Source organism: Limanda limanda, chromosome 18, assembly GCF_963576545.1.
Source record: "Limanda limanda chromosome 18, fLimLim1.1, whole genome shotgun sequence".
Classification (NCBI taxonomy): Eukaryota; Metazoa; Chordata; class Actinopteri; order Pleuronectiformes; family Pleuronectidae; genus Limanda; species Limanda limanda.
In genome coordinates, this window is record NC_083653.1 from 11,680,434 (window position 1) to 11,703,552 (window position 23,119).

The 23,119-nt window shown below is 41.2% G+C and overlaps 2 protein-coding genes across 3 annotated transcripts in view; both read left to right on the top strand.

Annotated features, from left to right (window-relative positions):
- The window catches only part of xkr6b (XK, Kell blood group complex subunit-related family, member 6b), a 41,275-nt gene extending 38,202 nt beyond the window's left edge, over positions 1 to 3,073 (top strand). Inside the window, exons 2-3 of the mRNA XM_061091835.1 lie at positions 1,162 to 1,358; positions 2,103 to 3,073. Of these exons, the coding sequence (XP_060947818.1) occupies positions 1,162 to 1,358; positions 2,103 to 3,073 (1,168 nt within the window). The remainder of the gene's footprint in view (positions 1 to 1,161; positions 1,359 to 2,102) is intronic.
- Positions 3,074 to 10,075: 7,002 nt separating this feature from the next.
- Positions 10,076 to 18,857, top strand: ccm2 (CCM2 scaffold protein). Of its 2 annotated transcripts, none has more exons than XM_061091434.1 (10): positions 10,076 to 10,445; positions 14,795 to 14,971; positions 15,127 to 15,210; positions 15,471 to 15,654; positions 16,092 to 16,228; positions 16,319 to 16,454; positions 16,692 to 16,749; positions 16,855 to 16,990; positions 17,092 to 17,230; positions 17,573 to 18,857. In XM_061091434.1, the coding sequence occupies exons 1-10, from the start codon at positions 10,416 to 10,418 to the stop codon at positions 17,875 to 17,877; spliced, it is 1,386 nt and encodes a 461-aa protein (XP_060947417.1). In that variant the 5' UTR covers positions 10,076 to 10,415; the 3' UTR covers positions 17,878 to 18,857. The 2 variants fall into 2 exon arrangements, with proteins under 2 accessions (XP_060947417.1, XP_060947418.1); XM_061091435.1 differs by lacking the exon at positions 10,076 to 10,445 and adding an exon at positions 13,977 to 14,002.
- The last annotated feature ends 4,262 nt before the right edge of the window (positions 18,858 to 23,119 follow it).

Sequence of the window (23,119 nt, forward strand, 5' to 3'; positions counted from 1 at the left end):
CTATTTCTATCCGTGCTACACTATTGTCCTCGCTTGACTGACTTCACATCAAGTGCTGGATTTATTTGGCCACTCTGCCAGCTCAGGCAGATAGAGCCTGCAGCTACTACCCAATATGCAATGACTGGAGTCACGGTTAAGATAACTATAAACCGCTGTAATTGTAAAACTGGTTACAGTGATTGTTTTTCCTCTGCAGCCAGACTCGGGTTAACATGTTTGACGAGGTTAAAATCCTGCTCGACTGATGTTTTGCTTTCGTCTTGGATGGATTTAAGTACAGCTTTACATTTCTAATACAAATCCATATTAAAAGAAGATAACCATCTTAATTAGCTATATCACAGCCCTCAGCATATTACATTTTTGCTAAACCGTACTCAATAACTCTCTGTCATGACCCTTTTAAAAATGAAAAAAAACAGTGCTACAGATGAGATTGCAAAAGGAGCTTAGTTCAATTAGCTGCCACTTTTTGCCTGAATTACCATCTCCCTGGTTTCACTTCACCACGATGAGAGCCCCATCAGTTGGGAAAATACCTGCTGTTGCTGCAGTGGACAATTTGGGTCATGTGGTGCACTTAAGAGAATGATAATTGCCTTGTTTATTACATGCATTCTATCAAAACTTCAATAACCACACCTTGAGAGGCCAGAGGGACGATTATCAAATGTTTTTAATTAGGCAAAGCCAGAGCAGTTTCTCCCAGGTTTGTTTTACAGAGGGCACAGTGTGCTACTGTGGAGTTAATTTCGCTTAAAGGTTCAGTGTGTAGAATTAAGTGACATCTAGTGGTGACTGTGTATAAGTCAGAAGAGTCAATATTCAAGCATTTTTGCGTGTTTGTTTTAAGGGCTTATTTTTTCCTTAAGTGTTTATATGTTTATTATTCTTGTATATCAGTCTTTATTCTGCTTTCGTTTGTGAGTTGTATTCTAATTAATGCAGATGGCTATATTTTTAATGTATAAAAAATGTAGCAATGCATGGCCTTTAGTGTTCTCAAAAGTCAGGCAGGTGAACTGTGTCTGTACACTGCATGTCTTTGGGAAGCAAAACATCACTCTTTCTTTCAATTAACACTGTTTATAGTATTTATCAGAGAATAGCAAAAATATTGGGATTGTCTAACCCTCTGTCCTTGTTCTTCGTCCACAGGTACATACGCACCATGTACCTCGGCATACAAAGTCACCGGCAGAAGGAGAACCAGAGGCGTTTTTACTGGGCTATGATGTACGAGTATGCCGATGTCAACATGCTGCGACTGCTGGAGACCTTCTTGGAAAGTGCCCCTCAGCTGGTGCTGCAGCTCTGCATCATGATCCAGAGCAACAAGGCTGAGTGGCTGCAGTGTAAGCACTTTCCTAAGGCTCTACACAAGTCTGATTTGTTTGTTGTGTAGTTCAAAACCTGTCTCATGTCTCTCTTTTTTTGAATAACATGTCATCACTTTTTGGTTATCGCATTATTCCCTATTTTACCCCTGACAATCTGTTTGAAGTTCACATATAACTTTAGTCACAGCGTGCAATATTCGCCATCATTGTATCCAATTTTCAATACTTATCACTCTTTCTATTGAAACCTATTTCCCCGTTCCAGTTTCTTCAGGAAGTGGTTACCCAAGGAAGGCAATTCAATCATAAAAAGGGATATCCCTCTCTGTTGGAGTGTCTATAGAAATGCCATCAATACTTTTCCTGAGACACCATGCTGCTGCTCTGCAGATAATCCTCTATCGTTTTTCATGCAGCAGGTTACTGCTCTGACATATCTGCCGTCTCTACTATTATACATGTCTTATGGAAACTGAATTGGTGTGCAAAATAGAAACTGTGTTGACTGAATGACCTGTGATGATCTTGGTAATAATATGCTTTTGAAAGATGTGATGGATTTGCCTCGGCGGAAATGATTCTTATACAGTGAAGTGGTTTGGCCGCCTAGTCAAGATAAAGCCACAATTCTTCGGGTTATGCTTTGCACTTAAGATGAAACTAGATTTGTGTAACAATTTCTGATCTAGTGTCAAATATCTGTCTCTCATTCTTAGTCTTTCTCTTCTTTTTACGCTTACTCTCCGTCTATATTCGCAGGTTGTTCTGCCCTGTCCTCCCTCTTCTCCCTAGCCTGGGTGCTAGCCTCTTACCACAAACTCCTGCGAGATTCACGTGATGACAAGAAGAGTATGAGTTACCGAGGCGCCCTGGTGCACCTCTTCTGGCGTCTTTTCACCATCTCCTCAAGGGTGCTCTCCCTTGCCCTGTTTGCCTCCGTTTTCCACATCTACTTTGGCATTTTTGTGGTGCTCCACTGGTGTGCCATGGCTTTCTGGGTCATCCATGGCGGCACCGACTTCTGCATGTCCAAGTGGGAGGAGGTACTGTTCAACATGGTGGTGGGAGTGGTCTATGTCTTCTGCTGGTTCAATGTACGTGAGGGCCGGACGCGGTGCAGAATGGTGGCCTATTACACAGTAGTACTGTTGGAGAACGCCATCCTCAGCTCCCTCTGGTATGCGTACCGCGACCCAGTCACCACTGACGCCTATGCCTCTTTTGCCCTATGTGGTGTCTTCCTGTGCTTTGCTTCAGGTGTGGCCTGCATGGTTCTCTATTACGGGGTCCTGCACCCCATGGGCCCCCGGCTGAGGGTGCTGGCCAGCTCCTGCTGTGCTGAGCTGCTGTGGGGTCTTCCGTTACCCCCCGAGGCCGAGCCCATGGCTCCCACACCAGGCCCCCGAGGCTCTCAAGCCACCCCAACACGAGGTTTGGCAGGGGAATATGTTGAGTCAGATGAAACAGCCACGGACACCTGCCTTCCGGTTTTCCAGGTGAGGTCCACAGAGCCTGTGGATGCAGCCGGCAGGCCCATCCAACCTGAGGGTCCTCTCATCAAGATAGACATGCCCAGAAAGCGATACCCAGCCTGGGATGCACACTTTGTGGATCGGCGCCTGCGCAGGACCATAAATGTGCTGCAGTACATTAGCCCAAATGCAGTGGGCATCAGGTATAGGGACGGTCCGCTTCTTTATGAACTCCTGCAGTATGAATCTTCTCTCTGAAGGCATCGTCTCCCACAGCTCTGTCACTTCCTCTTACACACAACGATGCACATGCGTTTCCGTTCTTTCACTCTGCTCTTCCACCTCTTCAGACACCATCTCTTTCCATTTGACATTTGGCTCTCTCCCTCTCTCCTCTATGATCTTTCAATTTTCCTGCAGTAGATGTGGGATTTGTCAAGCAAGAAGACAAAACCCACAGTCATGATTTATTTTTGGGAAAAAACACAGTACAGAGAGAAATTTTTGAACCTACAGTATCTTATGTGATATATACAGAAGTCTCATATAAATCCCTCTGCATACAGGAACTTCTGTATGAGTGTGTAGATAACATATGAATGTTTCATTATGAAATGTGTTTAATGCATTATACTGTATTGGTGATTCTACCTGTGAATACTTGTGAAGGGCACATTGTATGTCCCTGTGACATGGGACTGACGCAAAGCCTGATGGGAATGATGGAGGAGAATCTCAGATGAGGCAGGTCTTTGCACATTCTAACATTTACTGCCATTCTTTATGTACATCATCGAAATGTATGTTAATGTTTACCGAGTCCGGAGCCCGTGAATCAAAAAGCACTGACAGTTCCATCATGAAACTGTAAATTTCATAAAGAGCACATATGTGTCTAAGAGAAGCAATTCAAAATGGCTTTTCACTCTGTGAGCCCACGTGGCTCAAGTCTATCCTGGCTGTGCTATTTTTGCTCAAAATCCTAAATGGTAATCACATCATGTATGGAAGAAAAGAGAAGCACACTGACCTTCAATCAGTTCCACCCACTTTCAATTTTCACAGTGCAGACTGCCCTCCAGTGGAAGCGGGCTGTAACAGCAAGCCTTAATTGGCCAGTTTTGCCCGGTTGAGACAGCACAAAATATTAAAATATCAACTTGAGGTGGACAAAGGACACAATGAAAGGAATGTAGAGAAAGTTGAAATGAGCACAATGTTTTGTCAATTGGTGGGTGTAAAAATCATGGTTCAAAACATTCCAAAGACTTTTGTAAAGATTGTAGGTTTAGTAAAGGGTAGAAGGGTAAAAATGTATGTTAACACGCACTTTTCTTAAGTGCAAAGACAGCCTTCAAGGAATCCTCCACCATTCCCTTCTGAATCCTAGAAAATTCTCCCTTTTCCGACCTCCCTGTTTTGTTGTCTTACCAACAATTGTTTGAAGGTTGATTAATATATGCTTTTTGGGTGCAAAAAGACTTAGGAAAAAATATGACGAATCTGAGAAGATATTTCTATGCTATTATACTTCAGTGCGTATTTGTGTCCACATTTATAGTCATTGACATAACTATATTTTGCCAGCGCACACACTTTTTTTACATAACAGAACATGTTGCAGTGTTAAAAGGTATATACTCCTCAACATTAGTGTGCCCTCAAAGAAGTGATGCTCTTATAGGTATACATGGGTGTACAGGGCGACTGTTCTGGCACCTGCAAGTGCAGTTGAAACAAAGCCAAATCACATCTTACAGAGCTGTATTTCCAATTTATCCGCCCCCTTCCACCAGTAGAATGAGTCCCTGCAAAATGTGTGCCATCTATAGGCTCGCTGTGCCGCAGTTACACACTGATACACATCTGCCTGCTGAGCCGACGGGAGCTCTCCCCCTCTGACACCCGACGAGAAGACCACAGTTAAAACAAAAAAATACTAAAACGCCTTCCACGTCAAAAAGGAGCTTGACTTACATTTCCAGACAGGGCAAATGAACAATTCAGGAGAAAAATGAATGCATTTCAAACTCTAGTGTTATCGATTAACTTAATGGTTCATCTGAATATATATTATGTGTTTTTTACATTGTACTGTTTGGCATGACTTCAGTATGTGGCATTAGTACAAATGCACCCAACGACGGAGGCCCAAGAGCCCTTCACAACACAGAGATTCCTTTTTCCTGGCTCACTGGCTTACTGCTTTGCTGTGGCCGCGTTTGCCTGCTAACATCGTACTGTAAAAAAGCAGACGCCAAGTAAGTCCAGGATAAAGGTGAGAGGGGTTTTTTGCCAGGGTTGGAAAAGAACACAAGGACAAATCATGGCAAAGGGCCTGACTGGAGTGTGGTGTGTGATTCCCTGTGAGGTCATGTGAGAAAGTATGCGTGTGTTGCGTGTATTGAACAACCCGCAGTCTGTACTGTTAGAGGATCTGAGTATGCTTGCATGGTGGCGAGTGTGTGCACACGCTTGTGTGTGTGTCTCCTCAGCCCTTTCCCATGGTTCTGTTCTCTCGCCGGTTGTTCGATTCCACCCTTGGTTGCTGCTCCGCCCTCTCCCCCATCTCTATGGTGCTGGGCCTTGGCACGCTCCCGGGAAACACTCTCACACTCTCTGGTAACTGAACAACGGGGTTGAGGCTGAACAACTGGAGATCCTGACATGAGAACATGCAATGAGGTACACTGCCATAACCAAGAGCTTCAACATCCAGGGTCGGCCACCCTTCAGCTTCAAAAAGCGATGTTCAGCCCTGAGTAATTGAGAACTGTTGGGTCAGCTAGGGTGGAGCAAACATCCAACAGACTATATGTATAGAAATACATGTGTATGCAAACTACCAACTCGTTCATTGTTTACCATAGTAGCCAGAGTAATGCATCTCTGTTGTAGTGAATGAACAGCCATGTTAATAGTTAGTCAATAAATGAATAATGAATTATTGTTAAACTGAAAAAAAACTAAGCAAAATACAGGGGTTCCTCAGGACCAACAAAAAGACCACTGCACCAGCTGACTCAGGGGTGTCTCAATGCAGTTCTCATCCCCAGGCATGTCCTCAAGGGTCTCCATTTTTTTCCTTAACATGATTGCATCCTGGACCACTCCTCGGCTGGGATTGTACGACTAAATTATGGTTTGCACTTTCAGTTCTTTTGGGATCAATTAACTCATTCTTATTATTGTGGTAGTTGGCTGCCTGGCATCAGTATTAAAAACACTGCAGAACTTTTCCAGACATGGACGTGTGTCCAAATCAGGTGCAAATACACTGTGATTCATTGATTTATTTGTGTGTGTAGGACACCAGTGTTACAAAGCGCCATAGACAAGATTATGTACAGTAGGTTGCATTTCATCAGTGGTGCTTAATGTCGTATAAAATGCAGAGTATTTATGCTTGCGCAAGTGTGTCATTGGAGTATTAGAAATTAATTTAATTAAGTCTACAAAGAGTCTATATGTACAAGTCTGGATTTTTATGAAACATACGCTATATTTTACATATTTCTACAGAGAAATCACCATTTTGCCACAGTGTATCTATGGTAAAAAGGATTAGGTAGAAGCCGGAAAATAAGTGGGTTTTACTTTTTATATATTTTTCTTCTGTTCTTTAAATTATACACGGGTTTCAAGAGCTAAGCTAAACAAGAGTGCAAGTGGAGGCCGTTTCTATACTGTTTAGTGTAGTTTTCGGGCAGCTGCGCTTTATACCATGAACAAGGTCACGGAGATTTAACCGACAGAGATCTGTTTCTGTCCGGTTACCTGCCCAACTTCCACATCCCTCGACAGCCACAACACACAGCAAGAGCGTTTGAACAGCAAGCTTGTTCTTCTCAGTCCTTGTTGTGCCTTGTCACTTTTGGGTGCTTCAATCCAGCCACGGCAGCCAGGTACGCAAAACAACAATGCCAATGTCTTTCTTTACTCGTTACATGTGCCAGCATGATCACCAAGACGACGACACCAAACAATATTCCCTGTGTGTCTCCACAAAAACAAATCGAGCCAAATTCACAATCCTGTCAGCTCACGCCTCATATATGGTCTATAATTTCATCCACGTTGACATGACTGCACCAAGTCTTGTGGGTACTGTCTAAAACCCAACTACTGTTTTTTTCAGAGACATAGGAGAAATAGTAAGGCAATACTGAACATCTTCTTTACTTGAACTTAGGGTTCCTCATCTTTATTGTGTTTGAGTAAGCTGAATCGCTACAGTCCAGCTGAAAAAGCAAGCTACAACTAGCAGTAAGGACTGAACTGAAACACATTTGTTTTACACTGCTGGATGGGAAGTCATAAACAGGTGCCAGCCATTACACTCAATGATTTGGTCAATGATTGTTTTGTACTCTTGTCTATGCCTTGACATCTTCTTCTGTCTTGCAAATGATGAATGATTTGTAGTGCCAAGACGTGAACTTTCTGTGTCGTTTGTCTCGTGTGAACAATACATCCTCTAGCCAAAACAATAATGCCTGCAGTCGGAATAAAACATGGAACAAGTCGATGATGACGCAACGAGCAAAGATCAGTTACATTTTCATACAATGGAATGACGAAGCAAGCCCGACCACTGATTCACTTTTGAATAACTTCATTTCCTGGTTTCCGTGCCACCTCCCAGCATGCCTCTAGAACTCATTGTGAGGTGACCCGCAGCATTTAGCATGTAAGTGCTCTTGACTGTACAACAAACCCTGATTTCTGCATTAATGTGTAGCAGCAGGCCATTGTAACATTTGACTTAGTCCAAGTCTGTATCTTTGTGTCACGATCATCTGTTTAGTTGAAGCAGATGATAAATTGGTGCATTTTCTTCTCTTAGTTTCAATCCTTTGTTTATGTTTTGTTTATAACCTGGTGCTGAATAAATACATTTAAAAGGTGCTACCACTGTGGACAGCAGAGTCCACTCTATGGCTTTCTAAGAGCTTTTCCCACTGGTTGACTGAGAGAACACGCACCACACAAACCTGCAAACTCAACATGCTCAAGAGCTAGCACCTCAACTCCACACAGTTTACAGCAGAACTCAAATCTTAATGGTGCCATTTTAATTTCCAAATTTGCACAAAAAAAGGAACACTACTGTTCATGTGTTTATTATGATGGTTTCCACATAGAGTATGTTTCTGTTGTACAATGATTCAATCTGCAGAACAATTTTCTTTTTCTTTTTTTTCTGTGAGAGAATGAAGCTGGCAGATAATAAAATGCATTTTTTGGCAAATGCACAGGAGCACAAATGTACTTCTGCTACTGGAATCTGAGTAAAAAAAGTATATAGAACGTGATTGTTGTGTTGTAAATTCCTGTCATCTATATGTCCTTAATCTATGTGTATCTATTTTTGTTGTTATTGTAGAATTGGCTGTAATATTTCATTTAAAAATGGATTTGATATTCCAATGAAGCGACTATGGTTGTCATATTAATTGCTGCTCTTTTTTTTATTATTGTTATAAAAAGGTATTGGGAAATATTGCTTTGTTTATATTCTATCAATTTCTAGATTGTGTTAGCTTGTTGGTGTATTTCAATCGGTATACTCCCTAGGCTATATGATTTATCCGGGGTATTCCAAAAGTTGGCACAATATCAGTGAGCAAATTCGCTACAGGCTGAAGCCTTTATATGAAAGTGTACTCATACAACCAATGTTGTGTTTGAGAACCTATAAGGAATGATTTCTTTGTTGTTGTTAAATATAAAAATGTACGTAAATTGTTCCATGGAATCCCCATACTTTAAAAAAGCTAAACTGATGTCCAGTATTGTACCTACGCCCTATTTTTGGGGACAATATGAATATTATTAATAACATATGGTGCTAAAGTTCTTTTTGTATGTTTTGGTTTTTAGAAGAAAAGAGAAATATAATGCTGAAAATGTAATGTTAAGCCTTACTGTAGATTCATATATCAGACTGTTCATCCCAGAAGAGAAAAATAAATATAGTATTTGAAAGTGCAATATATCAGTACTGTATTCACATGCACGTCTCACGTTCTGACAGTTGAAAAAAAGAAAATGTCACATGCTTAGTGATGAGTGTTTACATTCACTGGTTTGGATTACATTTTTAATATTTAAGTAGAAACATCTATGTGGTTGAACCATGCCTGTGTAGGGCTTGCTTATATGGGTGCACTGGGTCACATCATCTTGCTATTCATTTTACAAACCACAACCAAATTAATTCCTGTAGAACATTGAAGAAACAGGTAAAATATAGAAGTTCAAGGGTCATTGAATATCGGAAAAAACACATACAGCCCCACAGCCAAGAATACCAAATCTAAGAATTGTGCAGCTCCTTGCCTGCTCTATTTAATTTCTGCATTGATGTCCATTTGCAGAACCAGTAGTCAAGCATTTAACCCTCACAGTAACAAAGCCCATCCCTAATTACCTAAAGAGCCAAACCCCCAAAACCCAAATACTGCAGACACAATACCCTCCATGTGCTGCAAACAACTGAGAACGTAGAGGAAAAGGAAAACTAGCACACAATTAAAAATTAATTGCTGTTACTGTAGGTGTGCAGAGCTCACCCTTCTTTCCATGCGCAGACAATCCACAGTGACTGGTCCCTTTTCCTCTCACTGTATCTGTGCATCTTTTTTTCTGTTTTTCTCCACTTGTTGCATCCGCCTTTCTTTCTCTCCGTTGATTGTCTTTAACGTCAGTTTGTATTCTTGTCCTAGTGAAACCTGGATAGGAAACAGTAATCCTAAACAGAGTGGCATTGAGATATTGTTTGGATTGGCAATTTAAATAGTCTCAAATAACACATGAAAACACCTGCATTTTAACATCCTGTAAGTTTTCATATTAGTCAGTGCAGGGAATGAATACTTATCTTCACAGGAAAGCAACGTTTTAACGTAAATAAAAGATGCATTAGGAATGAATGTCAATTAATTAGATATCTTAATACACACTTAAACAAAAAAGATGGATTATTGAGTGATTATTTTATTTTATCCATCACTTATTATTAGAACAAAACAGAGATGAGCCTGGAGCAAGACATGAACAAAACAAACATCAGAAGTAGATGTGTGTATGATGTGGTTATAATGAAGAATAATAATGTGTGTTTTTATGGTTTATAACTGGAAGTGCCAGTAGCTGGGGCTGCTCCCTCTCTTCCCCCCCAGGTGGTGTTGTCCTGCTCCAGCAGCTGTTTTGGTTTGTGCGGAGCAAAGCATGCTGGACCGCTGCTCAACGCCCAAAATGGCGGCACGATTGAAAAGTTTTGCCTGTCTTGTCCGAGTTTGTCTCCTCCTCAGATTTTCCCCTCTGCTGTTTTAGCCGCAAAGCAACACACAGGTTTCACATTCTGTGACGCGTCGGTGTTTCTCCGGAGGGTTGCCGAGCGAGGCGAACAGCGGCATGGCGTTTCGAAACCAGCTCAAATCCGGGCATCACTTTACCAGTGCTAGGCTAGGCTAGGCTAGGCTAGCAAGCTGACTCCTGTCAGATGAGTGTTGGTGAAAAGCTTCGCTGGCTATGTCTTGTCTCACCCGGACCTCCTCGCTGAGATGAATATGAAGAAGAGGACCTTTACGTAGAGATGGAGGATGATGTGAAAAAAGTGAAAAAGGTAGGTTCCGGCGTTTTAAGGTGACGCTACTTAGTAGAAGTTGCCCGGCTAGCATGCTAACTTCGTAGCTAGTTAGACCGGGGCTAGCTAGCTTAGCTTTTAGCCGGCTAAGTGGAGTCCAACATAAAGCAGCGTGTGTTAGCCCACCTGTGGAGATACTCGTTTGAACACACCGACATGTTTACTGTCATTTCCCCTCAACTGGTGTTAATGCCAATGAGAATATAATGTAACTGACTGACGGGCTTTAACTTCAAGTGGAGCGTCACAGATTTAACTTGATGGAGCGAGTGAAGTTTTTCAAGTTAAGTTTAAGGACGACTAACATTATTTAAAGGAGTTTTTTTTAGGACATTATGAACATCTTCAACACGTCGTAGTTAAAATGTGTTTAAATGTGGTTGGTTTGTGGCGAATCGGCTTCAGAGGAAACTATGGATTGTTGTGTTGCTGGTGAGTTTAGAACTTTGGTGTGTTGTTGTTCAGGTGTGGTTCAGTGGAGACCTGGGAGCTGAGGTCCAGCCCCCTCCCACACACATACATCACATACACATGCTGGTCCCCCTTGATTTGTAATTCAGATCTTCATGTTTAGACATTTCTTTTGGGCTTTATCTTCTCTTCCTGCTGTTAAAAGTGACTCCCTCAGTTTTCCTGGTTAGCACAGGAGAAAGCTGGATTATAATAAAGAGACGAGAAGTGAAGTGTCTGAACCCTGAAGTTAACGTATTTGTGTGATTGTGCTCTTCATGTCATCAGTTGTCTACTATAAGAAAATTAACCCCCATTAGTCCAGGCAAAGTAGCGTTTTCCGACCGACTAATTGTAAAATAATTTTTTTCAGCATAGATCATTTCTATGAGATGTCCAGAACAACATACTAAAATTCCTAAGAAATCCTAGTTGAGGAAATATGTTTAATTCTCATCAATGTGTGCCAATAAGGCCCGGCAACAATACACCCCAAAAGGGCTATTTTTTTCGTTTACTCCTATCAAAATAAAACTTAACACAATGAAAGTAACCATGAAACGTAACATTTTTTGTATTACAAGTTTCTTTGAAAATGAATTTGAATATGCAAATGAGCTATACACTAATCGACTATGCCCCAAATACACCCAAATAGGCTTAATTTTTTCCTTTACTCCTACCACAATAAAACTTTACATAGTAAAAGTATTTATGAAAAGTAACTTTTTTTGAATTACAAGTTTCTTTAGAAATGAATTTGACAAGCACATGAGCTGGGTGTATTTTGAGCATATTCGATTAGTGTATAGCTCACTTGCATATTAAAATTAATTTTCAAAGAAAGTTGTAATACAAAAAATGTTACGTTTCATGGTAACTTTCATTGTGTAAAGTTTCATTTTGATAGGAGTAAACGAAAAAAAATAGCCTTTTTGGGGTGTATTGTTGCCGGGCCTTATTGGCACACATTGATGAGAATTAAACATATTTCCTCAACTAGGATTTCTTAGGACTTTTAGTATGTTGTTCTGGACACCTCATAGAAATAATCTATGCTGAAAAAAATTATTTTACAATTACTTCTATTTTTGGCTCCAAAATGGGTTACTTTGCCTGGACTACATCCTCATCAAGTGATATCCTAGTGTCAAGAAGGTTTGCAGTGGCACACAAATGTTTGTTTCCAGCATGTCCACAAATCCAAAGTGTGCTGTTAAGGTTGATGAGACACAGCAACAACAATTACCGCAATGTGAACGTGTTGATGTGACAAGATTCTGCCGACAGAGCGCTTTTTGGATCCTTAATGAGGATTTTTACACAAGTGTACTGCTCTTAATTCACTATACATCATTTGAAAGCAGTAACCTGATGCTCACAGAGCCATTATCTCTATAGTAGTTTATTTTATTTTGTTATGGATATTGTTAAGTGGATGTAAATGGTGTCTATGTTTACAAGTCTTTAATTTGTAGTCTAATATTATATCCAGTTATACAGTTCCCTTGATGTCTAGCCACGCAGGTTATATTCATTGACACAAGTTTTCTGCATTGAGGCAAATAAAGTAAATTTCTATAGCTCTGTTTGGGCTTCATTCACTTGTTGCCATTTCATGCCTCCAAGGTCTGTGACCAAATAGGTGTTTGCACAGATTTGAGTTTACAGAGTATTTGGAAAAGTATATTTCCTCTCACTATTTTGCTTTTTCATGTCACATTGGTGCAACATTAACTTTTAGGCACCATGATCAATTCTATGTACAATTCTCGTTTGTGCCACTTGGTGGTGACATTGAATAGCTTTTGGCCCAGCTGTATTTTCATACTGACTGTATGGAACTTTATGTGATCACACATGTTCCCGTGAAAGTACAAACCCTGTATGGTATAATTTATATAAACGTATATGACAAAGATATATAAAGACTTTAAGGAATTTTGCAGCTGAATTACTGAAATTAGCACAACAAATGTGTGTGCACTCACTTATACATGTCATATTCTTGTTTTCATCGCCCTTGTTATGGTATTAATATCTTGCAAACAAGTTACAAGTGAGTGAGCAGCTTTACGCCCTGAAAGTGGTACAACTTATCTTTGGAAAGGCATGAAAAGATTATATCATTTCACAGTAGGAAGGCCTGGTCATATACTTGGATAAATACTCTATTTGAATATAAACTTAATATAATATGAATGGCTTGTTCATGAACAAGGAATAGTCATTAATTATAGGAATATATTGCTAATCTTATACCATGCTTTTTACTTTGAATATGGTTGAAACAATATAAAAGCAGCAGCATGTATTATCGTATTGTTCTTATTAAGTGAGGAAGTTTAAAAGTCCTCTTCCACCTGTTGTGACCCTGACCATAACAGCACAAATTAGAAATACAGCATAACTTATATTTTATCTGTACACACACACTTTCCCCATAAATGACACGTGCTGAGGACATTCTCTGGGGTCACATGTGGTAGCTCTTGTCTCACATTTCTCAAGCATAAGCCATAAAATGTTAATGTACTTATCTTCAGGAGCTACATACTGTTAAATAATGCACTGTAGGTTGTGTTGCTCTATGAAGTCCGTGATCAAGTGTCAGCGCAGCAGTCAAATAACGGGAGTATGAGTTGAATACATGTTTAAGATGTTTGCCAAATTAAGTCTGTAGTGTGAACAACATTGCAAATAAGATATATGTGGTTAGCAGAGTCGATTATATACGTCAGTACAGAGCGAGAGAGTATGTTTCCGTGGTCTGGCAGTAATGTAAATTTGCACGTTTTCGACTTTCAACACGAACAGTGGTGTGTCATCACAGGAAGTTGTGGCATGGTCCCTTCCTGTTCTTGTGCCTGCGTATCGAGACAGTCACTTCACTTCCTTTGTGGGGGGTAATACCCCTCTCATACGTGCTCAGGGAGTGTGTGATCCTCGGTGACAGTTGGCGGCTGTGACTGCGTGAGTGGAGGCAGCAGGTGACTCTTTAGACGTTGTCAGGGTGGCAGCATCCGTGTCCAGGCTGTGTGCTTGACGTTGAGTAGGCGACTCTTGAATCGTTCATGGATTACGAGGTAGGGTTTCTAAAATTCTTTGAATCTAGAAACATGCTCTGAATTCGCTTTGTGCACAGGCTTGGCATCATGAAAGGTTTCTCAAGACTGTTGTTAAGTCCTCGTTACTCAGATCTTAAATAGATCCTCAGTGTTCACATGGTGCTAGTTGATATTATGTTGATATAGATGCAGTCGAAGAAAAGCACAGCCTCTACAGAAACATTTTGGAAAAAGAAGGTATATCTATTTCCTTTGTGACACATCTGTTGTTGATCGTCCTAGCTTGACTTTTTTATGATTTTAAATGTCAAGGTTTTATTCTGTTCGATTATTGTAAAATATGTAGTGTTTGCACGCACTGCTGTTGACGTTTGTGCAGCACACACTGAGAAATGCAAAGAGCTTTACAGAGGCTTTGTCAAAGAGTCCATCCAGCACAGTCAAGGGAAGCAGGCTCAGCAGAAATTACAAGGCACGCAAGTACCACAGTCAACAGAAGTTTGATACAGCTTCCTCTTGGGTTTATTTAGGACATATATCTTGTAGCTAGGTTAGAAGGGCTTAACTGTGATGCCAGCTTGTTCTTACTGCATCATGTGTGTATTTTTGACATAAAAAGTCTTGATAAACTGTTAGATGGCCACTGGCTTATAATTTAACATGCATGGCCTACGATGGTATATCCCCGTTAACTGAATATTCAAATTGGAAGGTAACTTGGCAACAAAAGTGCACACAAATGCTGATGCTTCCCCACACAGACAGTATGTCCCCTAATTTCTCCTCGTTCTCTTTGTCTTTCCTCACTAGCCTGGTATCGTGTCCCCATTCAAGAGAGTCTTCCTGAAAGGAGAGAAGGGGAGGGACAAGAAGGCGCAGGAGAAGGCCACAGAGCGCAGGGCCCTACACACCTTTCCGCTCTCTCAGCCTGATCACCGCATCGACCCTGACATCCTGCTTAACGACTACATTGAGAAGGAGATCAAAGTGAGAGCGAGATATATTCGGAGAAACAAAATCTTCACTTGTTCAATAAAACACTGCAGTGCTATTCAGTCCGAAGGAAAAGATGGAATAATCGTTTGTTTTTATTTTATTGACTTTATTAAACACTTTCATATGTTTTTTGTTTTTTTTTCCAGTACCTGGGGCAGCTCACATCAGTTCCAGGATACCTGAACCCATCAAGTCGCACAGAAGTGCTACAGCTCATTGATAATGCAAGGGTAAGAATATCTGCACAAGGAGATTAAACCGTTTGTTTGTCTCTTTCTTTCTCTCTCTACTTTTACATTACTACGATAACTAATAATATTATTTGGAATTCATCTAATCCTTACTGGTCTGTGATAAAAGCTTGAATGCTTATACTTATTCATAATGAAGTGGAAAAATTTAGTTGCCAGATAATTATAATTTTTAAATTTGGCTAATTTCTATCATAAGACATATTTACACAGGCTGTATGTTTTATTATGATTCTCAGAAGTCACATCAGTTGGCGGGCCAGCTGACGTCAGAGCAAGATGCAGTGGTGAGCTTGTCGGCGTACAACATTAAGCTCGTGTGGCGCGATGGAGAGGACATCATCCTGAGGGTGCCCATCCATGATATTGCTGCTGTCTCGTACATCAGAGACGACTCGTTGCACCTTGTGGTGATAAAAACAGGTAGAATTGCACATAGTTGACATAATAAAATGAAGCTTTAAAAATTGTCAGACTGTTGAAAGGTGCAAGAATACAGAAATGTAGGAATACACAAAGACCTGGTTTGGATCTTGTTATAGATGAGATCTAGATTTAGACACAATTACACCCACTCTTGTGACACAGTTTTAAGAGTTGTCTATCTTGCCAGATCCCTTTGCTTCTTTGTTAAGTAATGTCCTTATTTGATTGCCCAAAGACTAATTAATTAGAGTGAATAATAGGAATCTGATAACGTGAAATTAATTTAAAAAAAAACAGTTTCTTATAATAGAGAGTTTTAATTCAGTTTTAATTTGTTTCAGAAATATTCAAAGTAGTTAATGTCTACTTTCTTTTACAATACAGTGTTTGAATTATCACATTTAACTGTATGTACTTTGTGATTTTGTTTTCAGCCCAGGAGTCGGGAGGTTCTCCGTGTCCCAGCTCGTGTCCTGATCTCAACAAGTCTCAGACCCTGAGCTCCTTATCAGAGAGTGGAGCTGTGCTTGTGGAAGTCTGCTGTCTGCTTGTGCTGGCTGTTGATAACAAGGTAATATTAAGCATGTGAAGTTATGATGACACGCGTGTTTTGAGGAAGTAAATGTCAGTAAGCGGGGTTGACTTTCTTCTTCTCTTTTAGGCGGCAGCAGAGGAATTGTGTCTTTTGCTCAACCAGGTCTTCCAGATCGTTTACACAGAATCAACCATCGACTTCTTGGACCGAGCAATATTTGATGGAGCAACCACCCCGACGAGACACCTCTCCCTGTACAGCGGTAAGGAAAAGGAACAGATCGGCTCCCTAGACAGAAACAAACACATTTCACAGGCATTGGTGACATTTATTAACAAGTATGACACCTTTGTCTTGTTAAATCATATTTTGTTCAATAGTTTACCGTCATGCTGTTTTGTGCCTTGCACTACAGAGATCTTGCCGTCTTTTTAAGCTTTTAACACTTCAGAACTCAACATGTGAACGTGTAAATAATCATCTTTTTTTGATTTTGCAGATGACTCTTCAAGTAAAGTCGATGTTAAAGAGGCCTTTGAAGCAGAAGGCAGCACATTGTAAGTACACAAGCTTTCAATTTGTGGTCAAGAAAGACTTTGATGCACAGGCTGAGAGTGGTTTGCTCTGGCTCATCACTAACAAGGGATGCTCTCTTCTACCAGTCCTTTCCAGGTCCCGCCGGAGGCAGATGGAAACTCTCCCACAACGTCCACCCCGGCTTCACCTCAGCCGAAGACAGCGAGTGAAGGAGAGCTCAGCACCACTGCTGCAGAGCTGCTGCAGGACTACATGACCACAGTACGATGATTCACCTTCTCTTCCTTTGTCCCTTCCTTTTGAGAACAAGCTCTATTGATCCTCATTTTGATTTTTCCTCTTTCCTTTTTTCCGTCTCACAGCTGCGGACAAAACTGTCATCGCAGGAGATCCAGCAATTTGCCACACTGCTGCATGAATACCGCAATGGTGCATCCATTCATGAGTTCTGCATTAACCTTCGACAACTCTACGGGGACAGCAGAAAGTTCCTCCTACTTGGTACGACCACTTTTAACTTAACCGTGTGTGAGGTAATCCCTTGCGCTGCTTTCTTTGTGCTTAACCTGTCTGAACCCTTGAAATGCATGTGTGTGTAGTTGTATTCAGATATTTATAAGTGGATGGTGGGAAATGATGACAGTCAACAGGTTATGTCAGTAGACCCTCAAATCAGAATCGGTTCCAATTTTCTCACGACTGTTTCAGATGCACTTTCACGTCTCCACACATGAAGTGAAACATCTCTGCTGCTGGTTCCACTTTACACACACGTGCTAAAAAGGCTGTTGTCACATGGGAGGAACTATTATTGACAGTATTGTGTTTGCTCCCCCCGTGCAGGCCTGCGTCCCTTCATACCAGAGAAAGACAGCCAGCACTTTGAGAACTTCCTTGAAACCATTGGTGTCAAAGACGGCCGAGGAATCATCACAGACAGCTTTGGCCGCTATCGGCGCACGGTAAGCTCCGCCTCCGATTCCACCACCAATGGCAATGGAGCAGTGGGAGGAAGCGGGGACAGCGTGGCCTCGGACGAGGGCCAGGAGGCGTCGGAGGGCGACGAGTGGGACCGCATGATCACCGACATCAGTAATGACATTGAAGCCCTCGGCTGCAGTATGGACCAGGAGGGAGTGACTCCCTGACACGGGTCCACGGTGATGTGCTGTACCGGCAAGAGCTGAGGACTCGAACTGACGGCCACTCCTCAATTAAACAGTAGGCATGAGCTGAAGGGATCAGATGAAGGTGATCCTTAGCACTGACCTACGGTTTGATTACTTGTATTTTCCTCTAATTGTCAAGAGGACGTTCCATAGTCCTGAAGCACTCAAGGAAAACCTCCGACTTATTACCACAAACACATGAAGTCAACAAACGCACTTATGCAGAACCTGTAGATGATGTTCAGTCACTTCGCTATTTTTGCTTTTCAGAGGGATTATCACGCGACCTCTGGTATGTTTTTAAAAAATTCTGATTTTTGTACTCCTTTTATTGGCAGTATCTGCCACTGCTGTCAGCAATGTAGCGAAAACCTCGGCAGTCTTTGGGAACGGTTCTGTTTCGAATCCCCTCAAAGACACTGGAGGATCCATCTGAGGACTGTAAATGTGTCAGAGTGAAGCTGAACTGGTTTTGTGCTTTTGTATTACAATAGGTCAATCAGCTTCATGCATCCGAAGAACGTTGGTTTTTGTTGAGATTTCACATTTGTGCGTTTGCTGTGAGAGTAACATTTTGCTATATAAATATATATATATAAGATTTGTGTACCTTTTTGTTTTACACTATCACTTGTTATAAGTGTTTACTCATTTATATAATTTTGCCTTATTCAAACTGACCAACAAAATGCTGTAAAGACAAATTCATTCAGTCGTACGTGACTGAGTGGGGACGGTATTGGACAAAGCCAGTTAGCTGATGGCTGATGTAACTTCTTGATTTTACATATTTGTTCCTCATGCAGGTCATCTTGTTGTGTGTGTGACATCACATCTGTCATTGTGCCTTTACACTGCAGTACTGTTGCCAACTGTCTGTCACATGCAGACAGCTCATTATGAACTGTACCTCCAGTTGTTGAGCGAATCATAGTTATTAAATAACATACTTAACACTGCTCGCGTGTTGTTTGATTACAAGCATCACAATGTCCAAGGACAATGCATGGTTGTCATTTACACCTGTCCGCTGTATTATCAGAAGTTTGACGTTCAACTCAGTTGGACTCTCGTACAGCAAAACTGACCAGAGGTGAAGATTTTTAAATCTGGAGTGTGATCCCCTTTGACTGATCATTGGCTTGGATGCACCTAAGCTGCTGTGGAACTTCAGCCTGAGTTTCATCAAAGCGGTCAAGCTGGATGTTGCCAAATTACCCTCGAAGTTGGAGGGGGATTAGTTTGTGTGAGTCCGAGGGAGAAGAAGCTGGCAGGACAGCCGGGGTGGAAAACATTCCGCTCTGCGAAGCCACTCGCCAGGCGTTTAAACCATTTCATCGCAGATCTACCAATTTTTTTTTTACTTTCCCAACTAAAACACACACATGGGAATCAAAAAGCTGATTGTCTGGGTTGTGTCTTGCTTGTTGTGGGGCTGAAGCTGAGGTATGGGAGTGCAGGTACAGACTGGAACACTACACCTGGGCTCAAATAGCCTCTCGGGCCTGAGACGTTGTCTGTCTGGAACAAAGGGTTGAGATAATCAAGAAGCCTGTAATCTCCTTGTGCGGACACAGACTCTTGCTCAGGAGTGTAAATGATTGTTTTTGACTCGCTGTCAGTATAATTGACCTGTGTTTTTCACCTTGTGTGGAGGACTCCTAATTGGCCGCCGGTAATTTGTCATCTTAATCCAATTTGAGAACCACTCATTACACTGCTTCACTCAAAGCAAATACTCATTAAATAGATCAGTTGGTTTAATTAAGTCATTAAAAGTTCCCATGCTGTTTTATAATGAGGTCACCAATTATCTTTACGCCTAGAGCCCCCTTGATTCCTTCTATAGTGACTCTAGATCAGATGTGTACATTTCTTTACTTGTTTCAGTTGGATAAATCAATATATTAGAGAATTGTCTGATTGTTTCAAGTTTTTAAGTAAGTTTTGGTTTAGTTTCATAGGAATAAGTCAACACAATTCTTAGGCACAGTTAATAGTTACAAGATTCAGTAGAACAACAGTGTGTGCCTGGTGTTTTCTTTCATCAAGATCTGTCAATTATTTCCTGGGCTTATCTCATAATGCTAAAGAAAGTGAAACATTTAATCTAAAAATGTTGTGGGTTCTCTTTTTTTCCCGCCAAAGTCAAAATGGAAAGGTCAGATTTGTTTGTGTTTCCCTAATGGCCATCGTACTAAGTAGCCACCAAACAAAACCTAGAAAAACGTAACTCTTGGCAGAGTTAAGCACAGATGACACAACTGCCTGTAGGATAAAGCAAAAGTTTTCAGCTTGCTGGATGCGCAGTAGGCTGAACACAGTGGAGCATGAAGCAGCTAAAGAGACAGACACCTTCAGGAGTTGGTGGAGACTAGACTTGAGCTGAACATGATGGACAGAAACAGAACTCCAAAGCGAGCTGCTGCGTGTCTGCACAACGCACTGAACTGTTTGCTATCAAACTTGCTAAATCGGCTCGATACCCTTTTCGGCAATGGCTAAGAAAAAATATTAAATGTTAAAAATAAATTCAAACCAGAACCAGTGCCCTATAATTCTGTTAAGACCCCTTTTCTTCCTACACAGAGCAGCTTTTTACAAAATCTGCAAGCAAGGGGCTTTGCCCTAAATTAAATTTCCACATCGTGGTTTAAAAACTATTTTCAGCTTCTGGATATGTTTAATATGTGTCCAGGAGCTGGGCCAAGTGTTCCTCCGACCCTACAAATCTGCCTCAATACTCCAGGGGTGTAATTGTGTGGTCAAGCCTAAATCCTTGTGGGTCTGCACCTTATCCCTCCAACAAAAACAGTCTGATTCAGCTCTTATTTCCGCACCATTAAAAATGTGTCATTGCTTGTGAGATGTTTCCGAGAAAATTGGTTGGTCAAGGAAAATTCACACTCTGCAAAGTGTCACAATTTTGTCATCACATCGTCTAAGTCGACATCCAAATGCATCAATTACTGCATTTTCAACCTCCGGCGTCTATTTGTTTACTCCTTCTCTGGAATGTGGCATTTTCTTTTCTGACAGTTTCATGCTTAAAGTCAATCTTTGCTGAGGTGCGATGTACCGAGACACTCCCACACAAAGACGCTGTCGGAGATACAGTCTGGGATTCTCGCCAGTTTACCTTTCCGGGGTTCCAGTCAGCCAATCCTGCCTCAGCGTGCAGCTCAGATCAGTCATGGTGTGAAGTGCCTCTCTGTGCTGTCACATCTGTTAGATTCCTGGAACAGAATGACACCTACATTTGGGAACATCCGAATAAAAATAACGTGTTGGGAAGACTACAGGTAAAGATAGCATTTCAGTGAATGCATCTCAGGAGAAAAGCACTTTTATTTCATATCATTAAATTTTATTGCCCTAAAGCATCCTTCTTATTTAAACTTCCATGACCTAATTCTGGCTCCAGGGCTGCGGACACTGGTACAGTTTGGTCTTCATGCCTCCACAGCAGAGATAGCGCTTGATTTCATGCCTGTCAAGTAATTTTGTCATGCAAATGAGATGATCTGGGCATGAAATTAATAAAACAGCAAACTCCGGGGACAGCTGTTGGGCAGAACTGGAGTATACAAACCACACAAAGAGCTTTTTGTTTTTCCTTTTCTGTGGAACAAACTGTTTCTCGAATAAAAAACGCTTCATGGCACTAAATTCATTCTGATGGTCTCCAGATCAGCAGAACCACTAATCAAAAACCACCTTCATTACCCCGCAGCATGTTAGAAAATGTATGGCCTCTTTGGCAGCTTTTCAGTCGAGAGGCGTTGTGGCTTTCAGCGGCAATAAGCCTCCATAAAGCTGGAGCTCATGCATGAAAATCTCAGGCTCAACAAAGTCATTCATTACATGCCACTTCGGGCTATCTGGTTTGAGAGGGACACGGGGATCAGCGAGTGGGGGGGGGGTGTAAACTGACGCTCACATGCACAAACCCATGACCCCCCGTGCTCATGTCTTCACACGTACACAAATCTGTGGGAGCCTGGACCCGAGCCCCGACTGTTTACACCAGTTCTTGTTGAGTGTGCACATGCAGAACGAAGGCATCGGAGCAAAACTGACAAGAGGCTCATTCGAAGGGCGGAGGTGGGACAGCAGCTTCATGTCGTGCTCCAAAGATTAGAGGAATAATTCTACATCTATATGTTATATCTATCTATAAACTACTGCCAGTGTCCTGTTCACTTAGAGACTGGAAATCCTGAGGGAAGCCTGGGTTTGGTTCATCTTTACAAAACTAAGTGGAAAATAACAAAAATGGAAATTGTCGCTTTATTTATTTATTTTTTACAGTTTTGCTGTTGTAATATCCTGTTTGCAAATACTTATATTAAGGGCCTCTTCATCTAATATTATATAATTATATTCTACATCTCATCTAATCTGAAATTATTTTATCTCCTCTTATCTCATCTTTTATTTCATCTAACCTCATATCTCATTTTATCTCATGTTTCATCTTATTTTATTTCATTTAATCTTCTCGTATCTCATACCTCATCAAATCTCATACCAAATTGTATCTTATTTGATCAATTCTCATTTATTTTCCTCTTATCTCGCCTGTTGTACTGTTTGTAAACAGATATGGTTTTGTTGATAAGTGGCTGTAGCTTCATAAAAGTCTTTACCGAAAAGTCAAAATATTCCTGGATATCTGTTAATAATGTTTCTGAAACAAAAACTTGGGGAGCAGTGTGACATGGGGGATATTCAAAGATAATCTGTTCAGACATTTTGTCAAAACCCCTCAACGCCACGAAGAGGCTCATTAGTAAAGTTAAGGTGCTTTAGTCCCACAGTATCACTGGTGGAGGAGATTTCTGGATCAGTGGATCTAAGAGACTCCACAGCAGATAATCTCACTCTGAGATCTTTCCATGGTTCAGCGGGCACTTTAATACATAGTGTGCTGATAACAGATTTCTCCTGTGCTCGGGTGACACAAACGAAAACACAAAGATCCATTGATAGAACTTAAAGCAGAACATATCCACTCTCCTGATGGATGATTTATTTCCCGTACATTTGTACAAACAAATTAGCACTAACAACGACCCACTCAGGGTATCAGGTTCATCCAAAACCGGTTGTAAGGTACAGTTTGTTCCATTAGATTACAGGATTATCAACGCACAATCAAGTCAACAGATCAAAGTTAGCGAAGTCCGAGGCCAACGTGTTGTGTTGGGAGGGAAAATTT